The 25963-nt window shown below is 43.9% G+C and overlaps 1 protein-coding gene across 1 annotated transcript in view; it reads left to right on the plus strand.

Moving 5' to 3' along the window:
• The window catches only part of CSMD1 (CUB and Sushi multiple domains 1), a 1688220-nt gene that overhangs the window by 1634075 nt on the left and 28182 nt on the right, over positions 1-25963 (plus strand). Inside the window, exons 54-61 of the mRNA XM_070364228.1 lie at positions 3686-3874; positions 11152-11325; positions 13781-13963; positions 18716-18892; positions 19521-19700; positions 22035-22208; positions 22663-22836; positions 24334-24407. Of these exons, the coding sequence (XP_070220329.1) occupies positions 3686-3874; positions 11152-11325; positions 13781-13963; positions 18716-18892; positions 19521-19700; positions 22035-22208; positions 22663-22836; positions 24334-24407 (1325 nt within the window). The remainder of the gene's footprint in view (positions 1-3685; positions 3875-11151; positions 11326-13780; positions 13964-18715; positions 18893-19520; positions 19701-22034; positions 22209-22662; positions 22837-24333; positions 24408-25963) is intronic.

Here is a 25963-nt window from a genome sequence, read left to right on the forward strand (position 1 = left end):
ATCACACTCCACAGATGAGGGTGGGCCCTGGCAGAGGGTGAATGCGGCCACAAAATTTGGTGTGGTTAGTTTTTATAGGCTTGGTAATTTCATATGCTAACGAGTGGGAGGATTATTCCAGCTGTTTTTCAGAAGGGGTGGAGATTTCCAGGATTTGGGCCACTGCCTACTCCTTGGTCTTTTAACAGCTCCATGGAACTGTCATGGCACTTCTGGATGTGTCTTTGACTTGTTGATGGAGGATTAAGGTCTAGTCTTGTCTGTCATCTTGGTACCATTTGATTCTGATTGGTTTATGTTGTGTTCTTTGGCTGTGGCATCCTCTCAAAAGTTGTGCCCTGCCACTTTGCCTCCTGTTACAAATCCAGGGTCTTAGAGTTAGTTAATCCTCAACTTCACTGGAGAACATCAGTTTTCTTCTACAACCGGGCAAAGAAAGTCTGGGTTTCTGTGCGTTCTAAGTAAACCAGCACATGTGACATGCTTATCACAGTGCTTGACGCATAGAAGGTTCTCAGTCTCCCCACCCCCACCCCCACCTGTCTCTGAAATAGAATCAATAGCAATCAATTAGAATGTTTCTTCTTTATCCAACCTGAATGTCTCATTACACCTAAAATCAGTTTCTTTATTCTTATCAGTTATTGATAAAAAATGAAAGGTAACCTTCATATATTTGAAAAATCCTCACAATGGGAGAAGGCGATGGCACCCCACTCCAATACTCTTGCCTGGAAAATCCCATGGATGGAGGAGCCTGGTGGGCTGCAGTCCATGGGGTCTCGAAGAGTCGGACACCACTGAGCGACTTCACTTTCACTTTTCACTTTCATGCATTGGAGAAGGAAATGGCAACCCACTCCAGTGTTCTTGCCTGGAGAATCCCAGGGACGGGGGAGCCTAGTGGGCTGCCGTCTATCGGGTCACACAGAGTCGGACATGACTGAAGCAACTCAGCAACAGCAGCAGCAGCATAATAAATTGTTTTTTTTTCCCCTGTGACCAGTAATCTTATATTTAAATTTTGATTCATGCAGTTAGTAAACAAGCTGAAAACATTTATTCTGTGCAGTACACTGAACACTGCAGAGTCATCTCACCTTCAATTGTCCTCTCAACTTTGCATAATCCCTTCTATTGGAAAACTTAAAAACAAATATTACTCAAAACTCTAATCAACTATGAATGCTTTTTTTTTTTTTTTTAATGAGTGAACTAATCCTTACCCATTTTTTTCCCACTGCCAAAGAATTTAATTTGGCTATAGTTTCCATTATGAAGCATCATTTTCTTGTATTTCCTGTTTGTGATCAGATTTTTAATGAGCCATAAAAGAAAATAAGAAATAAGCAAGAAACAGGAGTAAACATAGAAAAAGAAATGTAAATACAAATTGTAAGATAGAATGAAAGAATTAAGAAGATAAGGAAACCGTTCTTTCCTCCCTCCTCTCTCCCTCCTCCCTTCCCGTCCTTCCTCCCTTTTCTCACAAAGCTCTATGTCCACTGCAGGAGGTTCAGGAGTCCTCAGGTAGTTTGGAGCTCTGATCCTTACCTAACTCTGGTATAGCCACCTTTGTGACCTCAGACGTGTTGCTGATCCATTACACGAATGTTTTAACCCCCAGTGAAAGTGAAGAGGAACTAAAAAACCTCTTGATGAAAGTGAAAGAGGAGAGTGAAAAAGTTGGCTTAAAGCTCAACATTCAGAAAACTAAGATCATGGCATCTGGTCCCATCACTTCATGGGAAATAGATGGGGAAACAGTGTCAGACTTTATTTTGGGAGGCTCTAAAACCACTGCAGATGGTGATTGCAGCCATGAAATTAAAAGACGCTTACTCCTTGGAAGGAAAGTTATGACCAACCTAGATAGCATATTCAAAAGCAGAGACATTACTTTGCCAACAAAGGTCCGTCTAGTCAAGGCTATGGTTTTTCCAGTGGTCATGTATGGATGTGAGAGTTGGACTGTGAAGAAAGCTGAGTGCCAAAGAATTGATGCTTTTGAACTGTGGTGTTGGAGAAGACTCTTGAGAGTCCCTTGGACTGCAAGGAGATCCAACCAGTCCATTCTAAAGGAGATCGGTCCTGGGTTTTCTTTGGAAGGAATGATGCTAAAGCTGAAACTCCAGTACTTTGGCCATCTCATGTGAAGAGTTGACTCATTGGAAAAGACTCTTATGCTGGGATGGTTTGGGGGCAGGAGGAAAAGGGGACGACAGAGGATGAGATGGCTGGATGGCATCACATATGCGATGGACGTGAGTTTGAGTGAACTCTGAGAGTTGGTGATAGACAGGGAGGCCTGGTGCGCTGAGATTCATGGGGTCACAAAGAGTGGGACATGACTGAGCAACTGAACTGAACTGAAACACAAATGTCCTCCAGGAATCCACATGGGCTGTGTGTGTGGTACAATGTTTCCCTTTCTCTCCAGCTGAGGACTTCCTGTTCTGTGTCAGGTTTTAATACCTGAACATCAAGGCCAGGTCTCTGTGCTTAGCGTGTTGAGGGGTGTGATGCTGGGATGTGGGGAGATGCCTACAGTGAGTCTGCTGCTGGTTTTGCTCTGATGTGTTACCCTCTGCTAGACACTGTGTCTCCAACTAAAAGAATGTAGCAGTTGCCACAGGTCTGAAATGTGGGCAAGAGCATGGCTCCTGCAGCTGCCTGTTCAGCCCTGGGCAGTCAGAGTGCAGACAGTCCCGGCCCCTTCTCTCCTCTGCACCTGTGGTGGCTGGTCCCCTCCCCGACACCAGCAGGTGCTCAAGCTCGAAGAACATGTCCCCTGTCCCTGTGGTTTCTACAGGGGAAAACCTCAAACCAGGGGCTACGTTATTTTACATTGTCAGGTGGTGCTAGTGGTAAAGAACCTGGCTGCCAATGGAGGAGACATAAGAGATGTGGGTTCAGTCCCTGGGTTGGGAAGATCTCCTGCGTGAAAGGCATGGCAACCCAGTCCAATATTCTTGCCTGGGAAATCCCTGGATGGAGGAGCCTGGCAGGCTAAAGTCCATGGGGTCACAAAGAGTTATACACGATTGGGGCGACTTAGCACAGACATTTAACAGAAATCACTGCAGGCACATATTGAAGCATTAGTGCATGTGATGGGGGTAGGGGGTGGAATTAGTTTGTGTGTCCCAGGCTGCCCTAAACCCTCACACTCACATACAAAGACTTTAACTTCAGCCATTTCTACTTTAAAATTTTCATAATGTAAAAATATAACCAGGAAAACTAATTTTAGACTTTACATTGAAGAAGCATATTATTAGGAAGCAGTTAAAAGCTATCAGTCTCATGTTTAAATTGCTGTAGAAGCCAATATGTTGCTCAATATTTTTTTGAAGCCTGGTGACCCAGAGCAGGAAGTGGAGATCGTCAAGGCTGCAGGATTTCACACTAAGCCTTGGCTGTGAGGCTGTCATCTTACAAACTTCCCAAAACCACGAGGAGGAGTTCACCTTCTCTGCAGTCTGTTTCGTTTGTAAATATTGTTGTTGTTGTTTAGTTAGCCGTGTCTGACTCTTTGTGACCCCCTAGACTGCAGCCCACTGGTCTCCTCTGTCGCCCTGGGATTCCCCAGCTGAGAACACTGGAGTGGGTTGCAGTCCCCCCACTCCAAGACTGTAACCGTAGAGCTGCATGTAAACTATGTGTGGTGTGCTTCCCTCCACAGTGGTGAACTGCTCTGACCCAGGCTTGGTGGAAAACGCCGTTCGTCACGAGCACCAGAACCTCCCCGAGGGTTTTGAGTATGGAGTGACTGTTGTATATCAGTGCAAGAGGGGCTTCTACCTGCTGGGATCCTCCGCCCTCACCTGCATGGCGAATGGCCTGTGGGATCGCTCTCTGCCCAAGTGTCTGGGTGAGTGGGGTCGTCTGGCCTTCAAAGAACACTGCCAACACAACATATGTAGTTTTTTTTTTTAATACTATTGAAAAAGGTATTGATTTTTTATTCTCTCCTCCTGACCCCATCACAAATCATATTAGTTTTTATGATATCTTTAAGAAGGCAAGGGACTTGGTCAGCTCTGCCTGGACCCTGTTTTCCCTGTGTCCACTCATCAGTGCTCGTTTCCTGCTTCAGCCTGGCAGGTGGGCAGATCCTCTGGTTCACCCGGGTGCCAGCAGCCTCCAGACTGTGCCTCTTGCAACACACTGCCTCCCTGGGGACCCAGGTTCAGAGATACTGCAAAAGGCTATAGTATGGAGTCTCCATCTATGGACCCAGTATCTGTGGCCAGAAGAGTGGAGCACGCTGGGGGCCTCATTTGTCTCATCAGCACTTCTGGGACAGTCCAGTGTGAGCCTGAAAAAGAAGACGGCACCCTGGTTGGCACTTCCTCCTGACCCTTAGGTTTAACCAAGAGGAAGAGCCGGGTGCTCCTCTGGGCAGACAGAATTACAGGTCATAGCTCTAACTTCCCAGAAAACGTTATTCACAGTATGCAGATAAGCAAGGACATTTTCTTTTTCACCCCAGTAGCTACCTTATTACTTTCTTTCCTTTGAAATAGCATATTGTCCTTGAGTTCAAAGAGAATCATCTTGTGTCTTTTTAAAACAAAGTCTGAAAATGAAGGAAAGCGAGTCACTCTCCTTGGTCTTTTAAAAATCAGAAACAAAACCATTCTTAAAATCAATATATTTTTAGTATTCATTTTTCATGCATACAGAAAACGGGAAATGACAATTACATTATAAATTAAAATACTGGAAAAAGGTGGTAGTCCATTTTAGTCCTCTTGATTACAGCATTTTCAGTACATTTTCAGAGTGGACTGGTGCTGGAGACTTTTTCCCTTCAAGTCAGGGTCCCTCAAAGCCCTTTGAATCTGCCTGGAAACCTGTGTCAAATTCTAAGTGTAACAATACAGTTAATTCTTATGGAGAAAGAGAGCGATGACTTTCAAAAACAAATGTACAAGTTTATTTGACCAAAAATAAATAAGTAAATAAACTATGAATGTGCTACAGTTCTCATCAAATTTCGTGTGTTCGGGTTTTCCATGCCTTCACACATGGGAACTTTGCAGAGAAAGCAGTTTTATTTTCTCCCCAAAGATTTGCCTCTTCCCCGGCCTCCCCCAGACTTCCGTTAGTGACTGTGATGATGCCCCTGTGCCCCACACCTCCAGGACCCAGCTTTTCACTGCCCTCGTTTTCCAAATTGGTGAGTTCCCACTGCTGTTATCATTAACCGCTGGAGTTATGGGAATTTGGGAACACATGCTCTCCAAGGAGAGCATTTTTACCACAGGCTCTGCAGCAGCCGGCCACCCTCTCTATTTGTGATGTTGTATGGTTCACTGATTTTTATTTTCTCTTTTATTCCACCTGGAACTGATCATTCACCAACCATGTCACTGATTCTGCTCGAGTTAGCTTCTTTTTAGGACTCCAGATAAACTCCTGTTCTCCGACGAGTGGATGTCAGGATGAGAGAGTGTCAGGGGAGGGTGAATGTGACTCGGGGCACTGGGGCCTTTCTGAAACCTGCCTCTCTGGTTGGTGTCGCTCTGCGGTTGCCGATGACCAAATGCAATCTCTCTTGGATGTAAAATCAGCTCCCTTTGGATCATTTCTGGCACCCTCAGTCCAATTAATAGCTTACAGTGAACGATGTTGAATTCGTGATCTCTGAAGAAGAAGATTTAGCTTCAGAACCAGGGACTAGGCTTGATCACTCAAGATATTTTGTATAGCAGAGTTTTATTAAAGTATGAAAAGGGACAGAGAATGCCTCTGACATAGACATCAGAAGGGGGACAGAGAGTGCCCCACTTGCTAGAATTAGAAAGGGAGTTATATACTTTTTTAATTGGTTATTACAATAAATCAAAAGAATGTTTCAAGTTTGTAAAGATCTTACTAGATGCACTCCCACAATTTACATTTTAAGATAACAAGATTAGTCAGAAGGTTTTCAAGAAGGAGAATGTGTCCTTAAGCAGGATACATTATTGTTATATAATCCATAGTATAGAGTTTAAACTGAGTAGTTTGTTGTATAACCATCAGTTCTATGCTTAAAGAAAAAAAAAATTTTTCTTTTATATGATTAAGACTACGGAATGTAGAGGGGGAAAAAAAAAAAAGAGAGAGATGTTTGTCCTTTCCTCCTCCTTGAGAACTCCAGACCCCTCTCTCCTCCTCAGGAACCCGGGACTTCTTATCAACCTGCCTCTCATTCCTCCCTTTTCTTTTAGGAGAGTTATGTTGCCAAGGGAAAGGGGCATTGTTTTCGTTTCATAACTACTTCCTGGTTTTGAGAGGTGTCATCCCTAAATTGTTGAGGCAACATATTCTCCTAACCCTCATATTGAGGGTCTCAGATCCCAGGGCCCCAAGTAATAGTTGAAGGAGGTCATGGTACTTGTAGGAGCCTGGACAATCATTTGTAACTTAAAAACTCAGACAGTTAGAAACAAACCCCATTATACAGGTCTAGATGTAAGGCAAAATAGTCATTAAACCAAGTTAAAACATAATCAAATTTAAAAGTCACATTATGTCCATAGTTACATCAGTCCATCTTAGGATTGTTGGATGTCATTGCAGAGTTGAGGAAAGTCCTTTCCTTGATGAGAAGAAACATACCTTGTTAAGCCTTCAATTGATGAGCAGGAGAGTGTTCCACAGACCCAGTAGTTAGACCAATTGTGGAATGCAGCATAGAAATGAGCCCAGGAAAAAAAAAGACATTGTCTTAAGGGTCAAACAGCAGACTCAGGACTTTTGGAGTCAGCAGAAGCAAGCCCACATATATTCTCAGGCCCATCTCAGTTCCTGGCTCAAACAGTGGCTTGTTTGACTCAAAGGCTGGGGCAGGAATTAACCTCTTTGTAAACTCTGTTGAAAAGCTAAAAGCGGAGTCATATAGTTAATTCTAAGGCTTCCAGATCTATGACAATATCTGTGCACAAAAAAGATCTGTCACAGAGACACTCCCTTCTTCTTAGGGGCAGCTCAAGCCCTCTTTAAAGCTGTGGGTAAAACTTTAAACCAACAGTCTTGTTTCCTGAGTTACCTTATGCAGATTCCTCAATAATGTCATTAGCCTTTTTAACCTTTTCTGAAAATTGGGGTCTCCAGGAACAGTGTAAGTGATATTCTATTCCTAAAGCTTTTGACACCCCTTGAGTTACAGCAGCTTTAAAGATGGAGCCATTCTTGCTCTGAACTTTAGAGTTTAAGATCCCACATACATCATGAGAAGTCAGTATAATAAGATTTTGTCCATTAGTAAACTTGTGAGCTTTGGTCATTAGCAAAACAAAAGTAGCAATTACCCTTAAGCAATGTGACCATAGCCTTTTTTCAGTAACAAACAAAGTAAACTCCGATCCTGTGGGCAAGCTCAAGGCAGGAGCCTGCAAGAGAGAAGTTTGAAGAGCCTTAAAAGCCTTTTGAGTCTCTGGGGGACCAAACCAGCTTGTTGGTTTGGGTCTGCTGAGTTTCAGTTAAAAGTTTATATAAAGGCCCAGCAAGTTCCCCATAACCCAGAATCCAAATGCAGCAATAGCCTGTCATGCCCAAGAATCCTCTCAATTGTCTTAATGTCATAAGTAGAAGATGATTTAATAGAGGTTTAACTCTAGAAAGCAACCTTCAAATCAGTGACTGAAATATATTTGGCTCGTCCAGGAACTTCAGACAATAAGGAATAAGGATCAGGCACTTATTATTTATATATCTTAAATTAGTCTCTATTTATCAGTTGACATTTTTACACCCAAAATAGCAGTGTTGTATGGACTATTACAGAGAATTAATAGCCCCTGTTCCTTTAAATTTTCGAGGATGGGTTTTAACCCTTCCTTAAACTCAAGCTTTAGTGGATACTGCTTTTGATATGGAAATAGGTGAGGGTCTTTGAGCTTGATAACTACAGGAACAGCATTGTGCTAGACCCACAGTTTTTCCATCAGCCCACACTTTAGGATTTACATTTTGTTCAGTTAAAAAGAATGGGTTCCATATTTATGAAAACAGAGGCCTGGACCTTGTTCGGTATATCCCTCCCCAAAACAGGTGAGGGAAACTCCCAGCACAATTAGAAACTCGAGAAAATAGCACAGAGTCCAGCTGCAGCTTAAAGGATGACTGACATAATAGCATTTGGCTCGTCCTGACAGCCGCATTACTGTAGTGGATCAGGAGGAAAGCAGGCCAGGGGCTTCCATGAGCACAGAGAAAGTTACCCCAGGGTCCAAAGGAAAATTGACTGATTGGCCCCCACAGTTACTAATACCCGGGGTTCTTCAGGTGTAATTAGGAAAGGGGCTTGCTTGGACACCCCCAGGCACCTTCAGTCCCCATTGTCTTGAGAGTCCGACCTCTGGGGCCTATACCTTGGAGGGCAGTCTCTCCTCCAGTGTGGTCCTTTGCAGACCAGACACAGAGCTGGGGGTGGCTTAGATGCCTGAAGGCAATCCCACTTGAGATGTCCCCTCCTTCCCACAGTAATAACAAGTCCATCCCTTTTCACCTGGGTCCCTCTGGGCATTTTTCCTCAGACTGTTTCAAATCAGGTCTAACAGCCATTGTTGGGGCTTCAGTCTTTGGCCTGATTCTTTTTTCTTCCTATTTTCTTCCTCATATTTTCTACCATAAGACACTGTCTGAGCCAGCTGCAAGTTTTTCTAAAGACTGATTTGGTCCAGGTGCTTGTTTTTGTAGCCTACAGTGGATAGCTAGAGCTGACTGAGTGAGAAATCTATCTTTTAAGATAATTTCTCTCTGTACTTTCAAGATCAACATCAGTTTTCATTCCAGTCCCAAAGAAAGGCAATGCCAAAGAGTGTTCAAACTACCACACAATTGCACTCATCTCACACGCTAGCAAAGTAATACTCAAAATTCTCCAAGCCAGGTTTCAACAATACATTAACTATGAACTTCCTGATGTTCAAGCTGGTTTTAGAAAAGGCAGAGGAACCAGAAATCAAACTGTCAACATCTGCTGGATCATCGAAAAAGCAAGAGAGTTCCAGAAAAACATCTATTTCTGCTTTATTGACTATGCCAAAGCCTTTGACTGGATCACAATAAACTGTGGAAAGTTCTGAAAGTGATGGGAATACCAGACCACCTGAGCTGCCTCTTGAGAAACCTATATGCAGGTCAGGAAGCAATAGTTAGAACTGGACATGGAACAACAGACTGGTTCCAAATAGGAAAAGGAGTACATCAAGGCATATATTGTTACCATGCTTATTTAACTTATATGCAGAGCACATCATGAGAAACGCTGGGCTAGAAGAAGCACAAGCTGGAATCAAGATTGCCGGGAGAAATATCAATAACCTCAGATATGCAGATGACACCACCCTTATGGCAGAAAGCAAAGAGGAACTAAAGAGCCTCTTGAAGGTGAAAGAGGAGAGTGAAAAAGCTGGCTTAAAACTCAACATTCAAAAACCCAAGATCATGGCATTCAGTCCAATCACTTCATGGCAAATAGATGGGGAAACAATGGAAACAGTGACAGACTATTTTCTTGGGCTCCAGAATCACTGCAGATGGTGACTGCAGCTATGAAATTAAAAGACACTTGCTCCTTGGAAGAAAAGCTATGACCAATCTAGATAGCATATTAAAAAGAAGAGATTTTAATGCCAACAAAGGTCTGTCTAGTCAAGGGTATGGTTTTTCCAGTACTCATGTATGGATGTGAGAGTTGGACCATAAAGAAAGCTGAGCACTGAAGAAGTGATGCTTTTGAACTGGGGTGTTAGAGAAGACTCGAGAGTTCCCTGGACTACAAGAAGATCCAACCAGTCTATCCTAATATTCATTGGAAGGACTGATGTTGAAGCTGAAACTCAATACTTTGGCCACCTGATGGGAAGAACTGACTCACTGGAAAAGACCCTGATGCTGGGAAAGATTGAAGGTGGGAGGAGAAGGGGATGACAGAGATGGTTGGATGGCATCACCTACTCAATGGATGAGTTGGTGATGGACAGGGAAGCCTGGCATGCTGCACTCCATCAGGTCATAAAGAGTTGGACCTGACTGAGTGACTGAGCTGAACTGAACTGATAGAGTTTAAACTGAGTTTTTTGTTGTGTAATCATCAATTCCTGGCTTTAAGAAAAAACATTTTATGTGACTAAGAAATGTAGAGAGAAAAATAAAGACGTTTGTCCTTTCCTCCTCCTTGAGAATTCCAAACCCCTCTCTCCCCTTCGGAGACCCAGACCCCTCTCTCCTCCTCGGGAACCCCAAACCTCTTATCAACCTGCCTAGGAATTGACTGTCTCACAGTTAGCTTTTTGATCATGTATAATTTTTTTTAGTGGTTAACTCTAAAAATTTTGGACTTTACAAAAAGAGAGATAGAAGTCTTTACCATCCTGTGGTATTCTAGATTTTTCCTTTTTGAGTAGTAATTATGATCAGATGATGGGCCTCATTTGGTATAAAGAAATGAATGGAATACTTGGGTTAAAAATTAATCAGTAATTTATTATTACTTTTTAACTTAAGCATTTTATTTTTACTAAAGTAAAAAATTAAAATATATATATATATATATATATATATATATATATATATATATATCTGATTCACTTTGTTGCACAGCAAAAACTAACATAATATTATAAAGCAACTAGACCCCAATTTAAACGTACTTAAGACAAATACTAACAAGAAAAATTTGTTAGAATGGTCTCTCTAGACATGTGATCTGGAAGAGGGAGCAGATTTGACTGAGTTTTGTCCCATGCAAAGCATACTAACTGAAGAAATAACGGTGATAGCTTTGACAGATCTCTGGTAGTCTCTACCATTTTGTATGAACACCGCTTACTTAGTATACGGCTAAGGGCAGATGGAAAAATTTAGGTAGATGACTATCTTTTTCAAAATCTCAATGTCAATTTCTACCTTCAGCAAAGCTACTTTAATAAAAAAACAAACAAACAAAAACTTCACTGACGGAGCCTTTCCTGGTCTTCAGTAATGTGTGAGGGAGGGTCGTCTGGAAGTTGATGCTTCTCATCCACAGGGTACCAGGGATGTGTTTTCGTTAATAGGCGGTGATCATATGAGCCTCTGAAGTACAGTGACCAACACAGAGCAACTTAACAGGAACAATGTACTTACTGATTATTTTCTCTTCTTCTTAAGTGATATCATGTGGACACCCTGGCGTCCCTGCCAACGCCATACTCACAGGAGACCTGTTCACGTATGGGGCCGTGGTCCACTACTCGTGCCGAGGGAGCCGCAGTCTCGTGGGCGACAGCAGCAGAGCCTGCCAGGAGGACAGTCACTGGAGCGGAGCCCTGCCCCACTGCACAGGTGGGCTGGCGCGGGCAGTCGTCCACTGCGCGGACACGGACTGGCGGCGCCCGTCTCCAAAGTGGTTACTAACCCATTTCAGCCGAGCACGCCCCTAGGACACATCCCGTCGTCTGCAGCTTCTTCTCTTTGAATGAATGCATGTCCCAGCAGGGTTTCTCCTGCCGGAGCCCCGGGAACCTCCCACCCCTGACTAGGAAGCCTGCTCGCCTTGACTCAGCTTGCCCTCCCTTTTCTCTCCTTCTGCTTCCTCTCAGTTCTTCCTTCCACATCTTTCCTATCTCCACCATCAACAATCACATTGGTCCTGTTTGGAAAAGAAATCATCTTAATTCTTCCATGAATGTTTCATAATAACTCAGTGGATCAGACCTCTTATTTGATTTTTTTATTCCCAACACACCTTCCCCCATCTCCTTGTGGGCATCCTCACCAGCATTTCCAGTGAGCAATTCCTGCACTCACTGTCCCCAGTGTTTTGTTTCTTCCAAAGAATATCAATTATTGTCACTACCATATTTTAATAAACTATTTTGATTTTAGTTACATATAAACAATTTCTTAGAGTCTTCTAATTTTTTTTTTCACTTTTTAAAAATTTTATTTTATCTTTTAACTTTACAATATTGTATTGGTTTTGCCATATATCAAAATGAATCCGCCACAGGTATACATGTGTTCCCCATCGTGAACCCTCCTCCTTCCTCCCTCCTCCCTCCCCATACCATCCCTCTGGGTCATACCAGTGCACCAGCCCCAAGCATCCAGTGTCGTGCATCGAACCTGGACTGGCGACTCGTTTCATATATGGTATTATACGTGTTTCAATGCCATTCTCCCAAATCATCCCACCCTCTCCCTCTCCCAAAGAGTCCAAAAGACTGTTCTATACATCAGTGTCTTTTTTGCTGTCTTGTATACAGGGTTATTGTTACCATCTTTCTAAATTCCATATATATGCATTAGTATACTGTATTGGTGTTTTTCTTTCTGGCTTCACTCTGTATAATAGGCTCCAGTTTCATCCACCTCATTAGAACTGATTCAAATGTATGCTTTTTAATGGCTGAGTAATACTCCATTGTGTATATGTACCACAGCTTTCTTATCCATTCATCTGCTGATGGACATCTAGGTTGCTTCCATGTCCTGGCTATTATAAACAGTGCTGCGATGAACATTGGGGTACACGTGTCTCTTTCAATTCTGGTTTCCTCGGTGTGTAGGCCCAGCAGTGGGATTGCTGGGTCATAAGGCAGTTCTATTTCCAGTTTTTTAAGGAATCTCCACACTGTTCTCCATAGTGGCTGTACTAGTTTGCATTCCCACCAACAGTGTAAGAGGGTTCCCTTTTCTCCACACCCTCTCCAGCATTTATTGCTTGTAGACTTTTGGATCGCAGCCATTCTGACTGGCATGAAATGGTACCTTATAGTGGTTTTGATTTGCATTTCTCTGATAATGAGTGATGTTGAGCATCTTTTCATGTGTTGGTTAGCCATCTGTTTGTCTTCTTTGGAGAAATGTCTATTTAGTTCTTTGGCCCATTTTTTCATTGTGTCGTTTATTTTTCTGGAATTGAGCCATAGGAGTTGCTTGTGTATTTTTGAGATTAGTTGTTTGTCAGTTGCTTCATTTGATATTATTTTCTCCCATTCTGAAGGCTGCCTTTTCACCTTGCTTACAGTTTCCTTTGTTGTGCAGAAGCTTTTAAGTTTGATTAGGTCCCATTTGTTTATTTTTGCTTTTATTTCCAATATTCTGGGAGGTGGGTCATAGAGGATCCTGCTGTGATGTATGTCAGAGAGTGTTTTGCCTATGTTCTCCTCTAGGGGTTTTATAGTTTCTGGTCTTACGTTTAGATCTTTAATCCATTTTGAGTTTATTTTTGTATATGGTGTTAGAAAGTGTTCTAGTTTCATTCTGTTACAAGTGGTTGACCAGTTTTCCCAGCACCACTTGTTGAAGAGATTGTCTTTAATCCATTGTATATTCTTGCCTCCTTTGTCAAAGATAAGGTGTCCATATGTGCGTGGATTTATCTCTGGGCTTTCTATTTTGTTCCATTGATCTATATTTCTGTCTTTGTGCCAGTACCATACTGTCTTGATGACTGTGGCTTTGCAGTAGAGCCTGAAGTCAGGTAGGTTGATTCCTCCAGTTCCATTCTTCTTTCTCAAGATTGCTTTGGCTATTCGAGGTTTTTTGTATTTCCATACAAATTGTGAAATTATTTGTTCTAGCTCTGTGAAGAATACCATTGGTAGCTTGATAGGGATTGCATTGAGTCTTCTACTTTGGTGCTGTAATAAGGAAAATCTTTCTCACAGGATTTCCAGAATGTTATGACTATGGCCGTGTTTGATACACATTTACATAAAATTTCATTCTCTGTAAACATAACAGCCCTGTTTTAAGCAGCATCGTCTACTGCCATGTGTTTTGTGTTCTGCAGGAAATAACCCTGGATTTTGCGGTGATCCGGGGACCCCAGCCCATGGGTCTCGGCTTGGAGAGGAGTTTAAGGCCAAGAGCCTCCTGCGCTTCTCCTGTGAAATGGGCTACCAGCTGCGGGGCTCAGCCGAGCGGACGTGTCTGCTCAATGGGTCCTGGTCAGGACTGCAGCCTGTGTGCGAGGGTGAGTGGGTCCCAGCCTGAAAGTCAGCGCTGCAGGTTGAAACCGGGTAGCTCACTCTGAAATGACCAGTGACATTCTACAACATCTTACAGGTTATGCTGTTTCTACAATTAACTTGTTTTCCCCTCAAACATAAGAGAATCATCAGGAAGTCTTCTCCTGATGACCGTCTCAGTGTAGCGCTCAGGGTGTTATGGCTGGTGGGGCTGAGAAGGCAGGTGAAGGTGCTGTGAGCAGGGCAGGTCCTGACGGGGGCTCCCTGCTGCTGGAAGTCATTCCATTCACACGTTAGTTCATCTATTGGTGGCCCTTGTCTTAGTTTCTTGAAAACTTAAACAGTGAAAAAAGTAAAGCAGTTGAGAGTAAGTCATGTTTTCCATAGAAATCTCACTCTGTTGCTGGGGTACTACACTATGAGTTCTTTCCCAAAAAAATATAAGTGAATTCACTTATTCAAATAGGAGAGCTTAACTAATTTTTACTTTATGATGTACTTATCCCAGACTATGCAAAGTGAAGTTGCTCAGTTGTGTCCGACTCTTTGCGATCCCATGGACTGTAGTCTCCCAGGCTTCTCTGTCCATGGGGTTTTCCAGGCAAGAGTACTGGAGTGGGTTGCCATTTCCTTCTCCAGGGGATCTTCCTGATCGAACCCAGGTCTCCTGCATTGCAGGCAGATGCTTTACCCTCTGAGCCACCAGGGAAGCCCTATGCTTCCACCAGGGAAGACTATGCAAAGTGCTTTTTAAATAGCATTCAGTTTAGCAAAATGGTATCATCACTGACTCACTGGACATGAGTTTGAGCAAACTTCAGGAGACAGTGAAGGACAGGGAAGCCTGGCGTGCTGTAGTCCACGGGTCACAAGGACACGACTTAGCTACTGAAGAACAGTTTAGCAAAAGTCAGAAATTCAAACGGGTCCTATAAAATCCTTTTAAACTTTTTGCTTAAAATCTGTATACAAAAAGAAGTTACTAAAATGTTTCAATACTAACAATATTTATCAAAAATGCAGTGGTCCACAAAATTGGCTACTTCCAAATTGTACTGTACAGAAATCATTGGAAGTCAGGTGAGTGATAGTTCAGTTACACTCAGGAAAACCACAAATGATGTCTCAGAATAAACAACTAACCCCCTTCCTGCTTCCACATACACACTTAAAAACTCTTAAAGCTGTGGAGAATGTATTGCTTTCTGTTTTTTCTTACTTGCTGACATAGGTCCATATCTTTGGGGCACACATTATATTCTGTAGAAAGTGGAATTATCAGCAACTTTTCCATTGCCACTAAGGTTATCCATGACCTATGTACTCAATCCTTTGACTAAGGTCATCCCCCTCCTGATGGATTTACCTTCTATGAATCTTTTTAAAAAAACATTAGATCTTGATGGACATTTCAATAAATTTTAAAACAAGGTTCATGAATTACAAAATAAAAACATCTGAAAAATTCTTAAGCATCAAAGAACTTAACTTTCTAATACATTTTCATCACTTTAAATCATGTTTTCTTTTGTTACGATCTAGTCTTTGAATCACAGGCTCACTGACGTAGCTTTCCAAATGGATATATCTTACCAAGTTGTGTAAATGTAACTACATCTTTGGGGTAACCCCTAATTCTCTTTCCCAGGAGATTATGATAAAGTTGTCATTTATTGAGGTAATGGACATGTGATTAAAGTGATAATAATGAAAATAAAAATACCAATATGACTGCCTCTATACAAGATGGTAGCATTTTGCACTTAGTATGGCCTCTAAGGTGGCTCAGTGGTTAAGAATCCGCCTGCCAGTGCTGAAGACGCAGGAGACACAGGTTCAATCCCTGAATCGGGAAGATCCCCTGGAGGAGGAAATGGCAACCCGCTCCTGTATTCTTGCCTGGAGAATCCCATGGACACAGGAGCCTGGTGTCCTGCCAGTGCTGAAGACTGTAGCACACCAGGCTCCTGTGTCCATGGGATTGCAGAGTCGGACATGACTAAGCGCTCATGCACGCATGTACTCTTACAACAGGGAGCAGTTATCTTTTTTATCCATTTCACAGTGAAGACACTACATGTTGGTAACTTGAACTGATCACTCACATTGACTTAACTTGTGTGAGCAGAGATTAAAACCTACAAATATTTAACTCAGTTTAACAGCAATCATCCTAATACAGCATGCCAAGTGAACAATATTGATACCAGTGAACAATAATGTGCATTTGGAATAAGTATGGTCCTATTTTCTTACAAACTGAGTAAAAGACAGTGACATTTTTTGAAAAGGAGGCACATTAAATAAATGTACTTTCAAAAAGATGTATTTATAAAGAAATTTTAACTTGTAACTTTCAAAATATCTCATTTTCCCTCTAACAACCCTAAATTCAGTTTCTTATTTTGCCTAAGTGTCAGTCTTTATGTCTCACAACATCAGGACCTTGATTTAAAAACAGGTATGTTGACCCTGTTTTCTGATCTCCACATTCATAGGTGTGATCATCAGTGAAAGTGTCCCTGTCAGGGGAAAAAAAAAAGTTAAACATGAATTTGGTAGTATCAAATTCAATATTAGAGGGGACTTTATAAACATTAGGGTATCATTATTATGAGGGACATTCCTTTATTGACAATATATTTGTCTATATATTAAGTTGAATATATTTCAACAGTCACCTGCTTTATTTTAGGATTAGTATCTCACGGGTCACTTTTGAAAATTGCTACATAGTTTTTAATAGCAGATATGACTGGAATAAAACATAGTGATATGGGTATCTTTTGTTACAAGTTGGATCAGTATAATTCTTTGCTGTTTCAATTCATACTCATGAACAATAACTGTGCATAGGAAGCAATGAATCAGTTTGTGCAATGGAGTGATGGTCTTAAATAGGCCAACAGCTTGGATTTTTGCAGTGAAATTTTAATTTCTGTCACAGCCATCGAAGCACTCTGAGCTTTAGAGAGTGTTAGGTATAGTCTGCCTCATGATTGGTAAACATACCTCATCTCAGATGTCAACCAATAAACCACTGAACAATCTGTGTTAGAAGGAATTGTAACCCAGACTCATCAGGGAAGAGGGTTATAACTGGTTAGTTTATATCCGATGTAGATAAGTGAAAGTGAAAGTGTTAGTTGCTCAGTTGTGTCTGACTCTTTGTGACTCTATGGACCATAGCCCACCAGGCTCCTCTGTTCATGGAATTCTCCAGGCAAGAATACTAGAGTGGGTAGGCATTCTCTTCTCCAGGGGATCTTCCCAACCCAGGGATCAAACCTGCATCTCCTACATGGCAGGTGGGTTCTTTACCATCTGAGCAACCAGGGAAGCGTAGGTACAAGTGTAAAAGCACCAGCAAGTATACTCTTTATTTGTCAAACAAGATCTAGTCCAAATAAGATCTGAGAGTATGTGAATTTTTTTAACATAATATGATAGGCAATTCCATAAACTTCTATTATAATGGACTTTATTTTGCAATGTGTTTTCTTCCATATTTTAAAGGAGAGTGTGTCTTTGTTCACAGGCTAGATTTGAAAGTGGAACATCTAAATAGGCCAGAATGTTTGCAAATATTTTCATCTTTCTGAGAAAAGGAACTCGTGATACATTCTTCTTATTAGAATTCACATCCTTTGTCTGTCTGTTGTGTATTATTGTGGGAGGATTAAGAAGGAAAAATAACCATCTTTATGGGAAATAGGTTCAATGAAAAAAAGGCAAAATCCTGTAATGGATTGAGATCACACTGATACACACCCAGCAGCTGCTGAGTTTCCTTGTTTGCTGAGGAAGGAACGTACCTGATAGATACTCATAGAGTGTAGACCTGTCACACTGCCCATCTTAGCTGATTCTTCATGCCTATACACAGCATTGTGGTCATTTAGAGAGACTTAAGGTGCGGCCATTCCAAAGCCAGTCGAGGTCTAGAACTTTTATAGGCTTCCCAATGGCTCAGTGGTAAAGAACCCGCCTGCAATGCAGAAGATGAAAGAGACTCAGGTTCTGTCCTTGGGTGGAGAAGATCCCCTGGGGCAAGGAATGGCAATCCACTATAGTATTTTTGCCTGGAATGTCCGTTGGACAGAGAGAGCCTGGCAGGCTACCGTCCATGGGGTCGCAAAGAGTCAGACACGACTGAGCACAAATACAGAGCTTTTATAGACAGGAGGAGGGAGCTACATGCAGAAACAGCACAGACAGCTCTGACAGTCATCTGCAGGTCGGTCACCGGTGGTCTGACCAGCGTCGTTTGGTTGTTGAAGTACAGTCAGTCTTCAGTTCCAGGATCAGTTTGTTCCCATTTCCTTGAGGCCAGTTCTTAGACTTGTGGCAGCCTGTGTCATGGCTCCAGTCTGGTCATCATGCAGTTAACTTCTCCACCTGGTGGGGGATTCCGTTTCTACAAAAGAGCTCACAGGACCTGGCTCACAGTTTTATCTATGGCCCTGGAGGAGGAACTGTTAAAGGTCCTTGACTTAATGACTAAACTATTTTTATTTTGTCTCGTTGGACTGCTTTCTTTGGTTCTGCATTTTCTCACTTCTCTGATTAAACTCATTGTTTGGCTACAGTTTTTCTACAGACAAAAGGCAGGCAGAGGATGTGGGGGTGGGGGGAGGACCACAGTGTCCTTCCGATGACTTTTTAAATAAATGTGCAGTCTGTTACGCAGATGGCCCTTGACCTCTCGAGTTTATCACGTGGTAACGGGTCTCCCCTGCTGTTCTGTCTCCCCACAGCTGTGTCCTGTGGGAACCCGGGGACGCCCACCCACGGCAAGATCGTCAGCAGCGATGGCGTGCTGTTCTCCAGCTCGGTGGTCTACGCCTGCTGGGACGGCTACAGGACCTCGGGGCTGACCACTCGCCACTGCACCGCCAACGGGACCTGGACCGGCACGGCCCCCGACTGCACGCGTGAGTGGCGCCGTCCTGGCCAAATCCAGGTCCCCACAGCGACTCGTACTTGACTGAGAAAAAGGAGTTGAGTTTACAGAGGGCTGTATTGTTTAATCCCTAGGGAAAAAAGGATTATATCATACGTATGTTTGATAATATGACCACTTTCTAAGCACTTTCAGATTTTTCTTCACTTTCTTATTTATATGCTTAAAAGTGCTTTGCCTGGCTGGTTGGGTTGGATATTACAAAACTGAGTTCAGAAAAGCCAAGGTTCCTTCTCTCTGTAGACCAGTTAGTCTGAAGGGAAATGGTGCAGGAGCCTGTTCTCTGATCTCAGCCTGTGTCTCTGTCCTTGACCTTGTGGGGTGACCCCTCACGACATGTAGTTAAGGACAGAACGCGGATGACAGCTGTCATCCACACAGACAACTATCAGTGGAGTAGAAACAAGCGGTTCCAAACATGCAGCCTCCTGAGTGCCGGCCAGTGAAACTGTCCCCCAGATAGGCTGGTATCTCTGTGCTCAGCCACGGCATCATCACTCTGAAGAGCAGCTTAAGGAGAGTCACTTAAACAGAAACCAGGAATAAGTCATCCCGTGATGATACTGTGTCTCTCTGTCTGTCTGTTCTCTGCTGATTAGTCATCAGCTGTGGAGACCCAGGGACCCTGGCTAACGGCATCCAGTTCGGGACGGATTTCACCTTCAACAAGACGGTCAGCTACCAGTGCAACCCCGGCTACACCATGGAGCCCGCCACGTCCCCCACCATCCACTGCACCAAGGACAGTACCTGGAATCACAGCAAACCGACCTGCAAAGGCGAGTGTTGGGGCTTCTCTTGTGCGTCACTCACATGTGGAGAGTCTTTATGGAGTTAACATTTTACATCAGTTTGCAAGCATCCATGTAAACCTTCTAAGTGCTCAGCATTCCTGTAAACTCATTCGCAAATATTAAATCACTTCCTTTTCTTACTACCTTAATCTTGGTTTTACAACCTCGAGACTGACTCACAGAGAGCTGCAGTAAATTCTCAGGGTCGCAGGTTAGGTCTTGGAACCTCGGGCTTCAGGGCCGACTCTGGAGTCTGTGCTGTGAACCCAGCTCTGCTGTCTCGGTGTGCGTGGCTGTGTTGAGTCTGTGGCCGTCATCACGGGGTTGGAGAGGCGGTCAGAGCCGATCATCAGATAGGGCAGAACAGTGGCAGAGACCGCCAGTGTCCTGATGCCTGGTGGGCCTCGGGTGCTGAGACTAACAAAGCCCCACAACGAGGAAGGGGTACAGGGAGGTTCATGACTTGGCTGGTGGACTTTCCAGGGAGAGAGCGAGCAGGTAGAAAGCATCCACGTGGCTGGGGGAGCAGGGAGGCTGGTGGACCACTGATGCAGGGCAGATCTGCAGGGTGAGCATCTCCACCAGCTCCAAAGGGAGCTGTGGGCCTTCTCGGATGGGCAGGAGGGGCAGGGGCAGGAGAGGGCGTGGAGGCCAGCAGTGACCACACAGGAGAAAGGGGTGTCTTATCGTCATTAGACGAGGGAGAGGGGAGAGCTGGAGCTGGAGCAGCAGGAAACCTCAGAGGAAGGTGCGTCCTGTCGAGTCTTGTGAGGTCAGAGGAGCCCCCACCCTGAGAGCCATTTACCCTCTTCTGGCCGGGGCGGTTCTGGCGCATCCTGGTTTCCTCCCATCAGAGGGTGAGGAGCCCTGTCTCGTGTCCTTCTTTCCAGCTGCAGTTATTAACACCATGCAGCTCTGGGGCAGGTGCTAAGAGGGTGTTTAATGCAGCTCACGCTGTCCTGCTGGGAGCATTCTAGTCCAGTGAGTGTGTCCATGGCGCTTATTCCTAGAACGTCTGATCTCTGGACTTCAGATCCATCTGTGTAGATCTTGTCCCTCTGTTTGGTGTCTGTGGATTAACAATCCTTCCACAGCCATCCGGGCCCTCACGGAGGAGACCTCCTCTTCTCCTGCTGGCCACCCTGTCCACTCCTCCCTGGAGCCACGTCACTCATCACCGTTCCCACCTGGGGGCCTTGTCACCTGACCTCGACCTGTCTATAGACTGTTCCCCCAGTCTTCACTTGGGGGTTCTGCAGGAATCTTTGTTGAATGAGTGGATAGATGGAGAGAAAGAGAATGGCAAGAGGAGGGCCCGTTTCCAGCTTCCAGGTGTGCACGTGTGGTTGTGTCTGTGTGTCTTTCTCATGTGAGAAGGTGTGAGCACCCGTGAGAAAGTGCAGGTGAGGAAATAGGGCTGAGTCTCCTCTCCCGCCGCCTTCCGTGCCCAGACTGTCAGCGGCAAACCTTCTCCAGCGTGAAGTCTCGGAGCTCTTGGGTTTTCAGGGAGCTCTTAGACCAGGCGTCGCAGAATAATGGCTGGAGCGGGCCAGGCAGACACCAGCACCAGTGGGCAAGTCACTCCTGGGAAGCCCCTGGATGTGACAGAACCCTGGCAAAGCGGTTTCTTACAGGGTCTTCTCTAACCACACAAGTGTTAGTGCTCAATTCTTCAGCAAGTGCATCAGCAGCCTATGTATGTCTTTTGGAAACTATATGCTATCTTTATATACAGACTCTGGAGAAGGAAATGGCAACCCACTCCAGTACTCTTGCCTGGAAAATCCCATGGACGGAGGAGCCTGGTAGGCTACAGTCCACAGGGTCGCAAAGAGTCGGACACAACTGAGTGACTTCATTTTCACTTTCATGACTTTCACTTCTTTCTTTTGTATAAAGGAAAAAATTCAGATAAAGAAATTCTTACCATCTGTTTATATAAATTCAAATGCTCGCACTCATGTCATAGGACCATGCTTCTGACTGAATATGCCTCTGGTGACCATTGTACGAAGACGTCAGTGGAACAACAGTCTTTCCTTTGTCCTATAGACTGAGACTGTCTTGTCTACTCCACCTTCGTTTATGGTGGGATATGTTTTGACTTTGCTTTTATGGACTTGATCTAAATTAATGGGGAAATGTTAGAGAAAAGTTTTATTATTTTGATTTGCTATCTTCTTCAGCAATTTGTCTATTAAAAAATTCAGCCCCTTGTAGATGTCTTTTGCAACGTGGGTGAAATTAAAATGTGAGGCCTTGGAGCACTGTGTTGTGGTGGAAACTCTAGAATGTTGAATCCTGTTTGTTCTCTGACAGCTGTCATGTGTGGCCAGCCTCCTCCAGTCCAGGACGGGAAGGTGGAAGGAACGGACTTCCGCTGGGGTGCCAGCATCAGCTACAGCTGCGCCCACGGCTTCCAGCTCTCCCAGCCCGCCATCCTCTCCTGCGAAGGCCGAGGGGTCTGGAAAGGCGAGGTCCCCCAGTGCCTGCGTAAGTCCTTGGGAGCACAGACCACGGCACACAAACCTCAGGCTGCAGTCTGAGGAAGAGAGCCTGCCAGACTTGTAGCCAGGGTGCAATAGGTTAAAGACTATTTGAGACCCACTGCCCATGGGCAGATTCTGTGCTTTTCTTCATCGTTGATTCCTAAGGATTTAATGCGTGTATGTGCTTTGTGACCCATTGGACTATAGCCCTCTAGGATCCTCTGTCCATGGGCTTCTCTAGGCAAGAAGACTGGAGTGGGTTGCCATTTCCTTCTCCAGGGGATATTCCCTACCCAGGGATCAAACCTGCGTCTCCTGCACTGCAGGCTGATTCTTTACCCACTGAGCCTTCCGGGGCTTAATGGGAGGATTTAATGGGAAGCAGTTAGAGAAGCTGAATAGACTAACCTGACCCAGGGGCACAGACTGTGCACTGACCTCCTGGTTGTCTTCTCTAGCTGTGTTCTGCGGGGACCCCGGCACCCCTGCCGAGGGGCGCCTCAGCGGCAAGATCTTCACCTACAGATCTGAAGTCTTCTTCCAGTGCAAGTCCCCCTTCCTCCTGGTGGGGTCGTCCCGGAGAGTCTGTCAGGCAGACGGCACCTGGAGTGGCGTCCAGCCCACCTGCATCGGTAATGATGGCAAGACAGCCCTGGGGGTGGGGAGAGGGCGTTTCATTCTAAAGCTGGTGCGTTTGTGGGCACACAGGTGATGCTCTCCTGGGAGATGCTCTGTGCAGGCACTGACCAGCCACGCTGATGGCAGCCTCTTTTAAATCCTGCCGCGGAGCCTGGAGTTGATGTGACAAGTCATTTAAAAACAGCTCCTAGACTCTCTTACCCTGCCAGCCCCCTCTCTGCCTATGTCAGCTGACAACCACGGTCTTCAGGGGAAAGACCAGTTTGATGAAGATCTCACTGTTGCCATGGCACCAGAAGGGCCCCCCACTTCAGAGCCTGACACCCTCTCCCCCAGCCCACCCTTGCTCCCCAGCAAACCACCTGCTCTGTCAGCCACGGCTGAAAGGGCTACAGGGTCACGCGAGCTCTGTTGACCTTCCAACATGCAGTGAAACTTACAAGTTAAAAGAGATTCTCTACATGACCTAAACCCTTCATTTTTAGACTAAATCTCTGTCTCTTAGGCAGGGTTCAGGTGGAACTTATACTGGTCAACAGTCACTGCGTCAGTGACACAGGAACCAGAACCCTCTGTGCCTCCCTCCCAACCTCCCTCCACCTCACCCTGCAGACTGAATGAGTGAGGGCCGGCCGCTCTGCGCACCCTGCTTCCCCAAGCGAGAGAGGGCCTTCTGCACACGCGCGGCAAGCAGGGAATGACTTCTATCCCTGGTTGTTTTCTAAGAAAGTAAATATCTACTTAAAAATACAGTGTCAACAATAATTTCTTTGAAACACTGCTTTTTATAATTAAAGTTTACTGCCATTGGGATAAAACTATTGCTTTATTTTGGCTGTTTCTGAAAAACTAAAAAAAAAAATTTTTTTCTTCCCCCCTATAGGTTAGTTTCTCTTGAAAACACTTTTTTGAAGTTATCTATTTTGTTTTCCCATCAGCGGCTGGAGAGCTGACATACTGAAGCCACTCGCTGATTGCTGAAGTGCTACAGTGTTTTAGACAAATATCACTGTTGGTCTGCCATATGCTTTTATTTTGAAGCATTAAATATATTCCACATTTTGAAATCTTAGAATTAGTTTATGTTTAGAGTAATATAATAGATGACCAAATTAGATGGTGTCTAATTAAATCAACAAAAAAATAAAAGATAATATGTAATTATTGAAGACTATATATATCATTAGCTAACCAATACAGTATGTCAGCAGAGAAAACTTAAACTAGAGAATGGAAAAGAATGTGTTTCTTCTGACATAGGAAATAATATTCAGGGCAATTTAGAGTCTGATAAAACACTAATGATTAACATCTAAAGAAGTCAGAAAAAAGATGAAAATAGCAATTTAATTTTTAATTTTCTTGCAAAACATCTTGCCCACTTGTCAAAACACAATTTTCTGAATTTTGCAAGGCCTTTTAGTAAAAATATTAGAATTCCTGTAATAACCATATCTGGTTCTGATTTTTTGTGTGTGTGTGAATTTCAGATCCTACTCATAACACCTGTCCAGACCCTGGTACTCCACAGTTTGGAATACAGAATAGCTCAAGAGGATATGAGGTATTCCATTTTTATTTTACTATGGTTTTCTCTATTTTAAAATGTAATTGATACTTAAATATATATGTGTTTATGTAGCATATCTGACTCATGTTACATTTGCCCAAATATAGTCCATTCAAAGAGGATTTCTGCTTATTATTTTAACTGTTAGAACTGAGACAACTGTATCTTATTCACACAGGATTAATTGGTATATGAATTTCTATTTGAAAGCATACATATTTCTTTCTGTCTGCTGAATTGACACAGCAAATCTCAAACAGGGTGATTTTCCACTGATTCACATAAGAAGACCCCACTTGGTGACTAGATAGAATAGGTGAATAACATTAAATTCCAGAGACAAAAACAGGAGAAGATGCCTTCAAAGTACATTAACATGAATATCAGAGAAATACCTGAAAATGGAAATTGAAGAAGCTTGAAATAAAATATTTCAACCATCTTAAGTAATTGAGTGACTTCAGGTTCTCTGATCAGATGGCTTTGAAAGGCAGAGCTGAATATACACACTACTTTCAAGTTACTGTTCCCATTTATTGAGAATAAAAGTCTTTTCTTCCGCCACTTCTCCTTTCTCCTGAAGTGTAAACTGTCCTCATTTGATTGCCCTGATGCCACACTGGCTCCTTCCTGACAGCCTTGGTTCACTCTGCAAGGACAGCCTCACAGTCCCCCAAGGTTAAATCTAGCGCATTTTATGCAGGGTCTTGTGTGTGGCCTTACAGCTTCAGGTAACGTTTTCTGGCATATGCTGAACATATTGCAATACCAGAAAATATAAGATGTGGATGTTCTCACTAACTCACCATAAGAAACCCAAGTTGTGGTCACCCCTGGTTTCAGTGATCTCTAACTTGCCTGCATGTGTCCTGTAGTAAGTGAACCTTCATGACGATTGCTTTCAGTGACGCAGTCCTGTGATCTGCTGTGAGAAGCTAATCGGGAGGGGTGAACCCACCATTCCCCTTATGACAGAGTAGTTACACTATCCTGGATAACAGGTTGGACCCAAGGCAAGATTTACTAATCATTTTAAAGTCCAGATGCCATCTTTTAAAGAGATGACTGAGACCATCAGAAGAATAGTTCTGGAGGATTCTATGATGGAGTCCTTATCAGCCTCCAAGCCAGTTCCCCCAAGTGCTAAAATAATTTGCTAACAAACACTAATTGCTTAGAATAGGACTTGTTTAGTCTCAAAGTCACATCTGACTCTTTTGCGACCCTAGGGACTGTAGCCCGCCAGGCTTCTCTGTCCATGGGGATTCTCCAGGCAAGAATACTGGAGTGGGTTGCCATTTCCTCCTCCAGGGGATCTTCCCAACCCAGGGATCGAACCCAGGTCTCCTGCATTGCAGGTGGATTCTTTACTGCTAAGCCACCTGGGAAGCCCAGAATAGGACTGTTGCTGCTGCTAAGTCACTTCAGTCGTGTCCAACTCTGTGCGACCCCATAGACGTCTGGCAGCCCACCGGGCTCCCCCATCCCTGGGATTCTCCAGGCAAGAACACTAGGACTAGCAGAGGGGAAAAAAACAGTTATCACAAACT

This window comes from Bos mutus, chromosome 27 (genome assembly GCF_027580195.1).
Source record: "Bos mutus isolate GX-2022 chromosome 27, NWIPB_WYAK_1.1, whole genome shotgun sequence".
Taxonomy (NCBI): Eukaryota; Metazoa; Chordata; class Mammalia; order Artiodactyla; family Bovidae; genus Bos; species Bos mutus.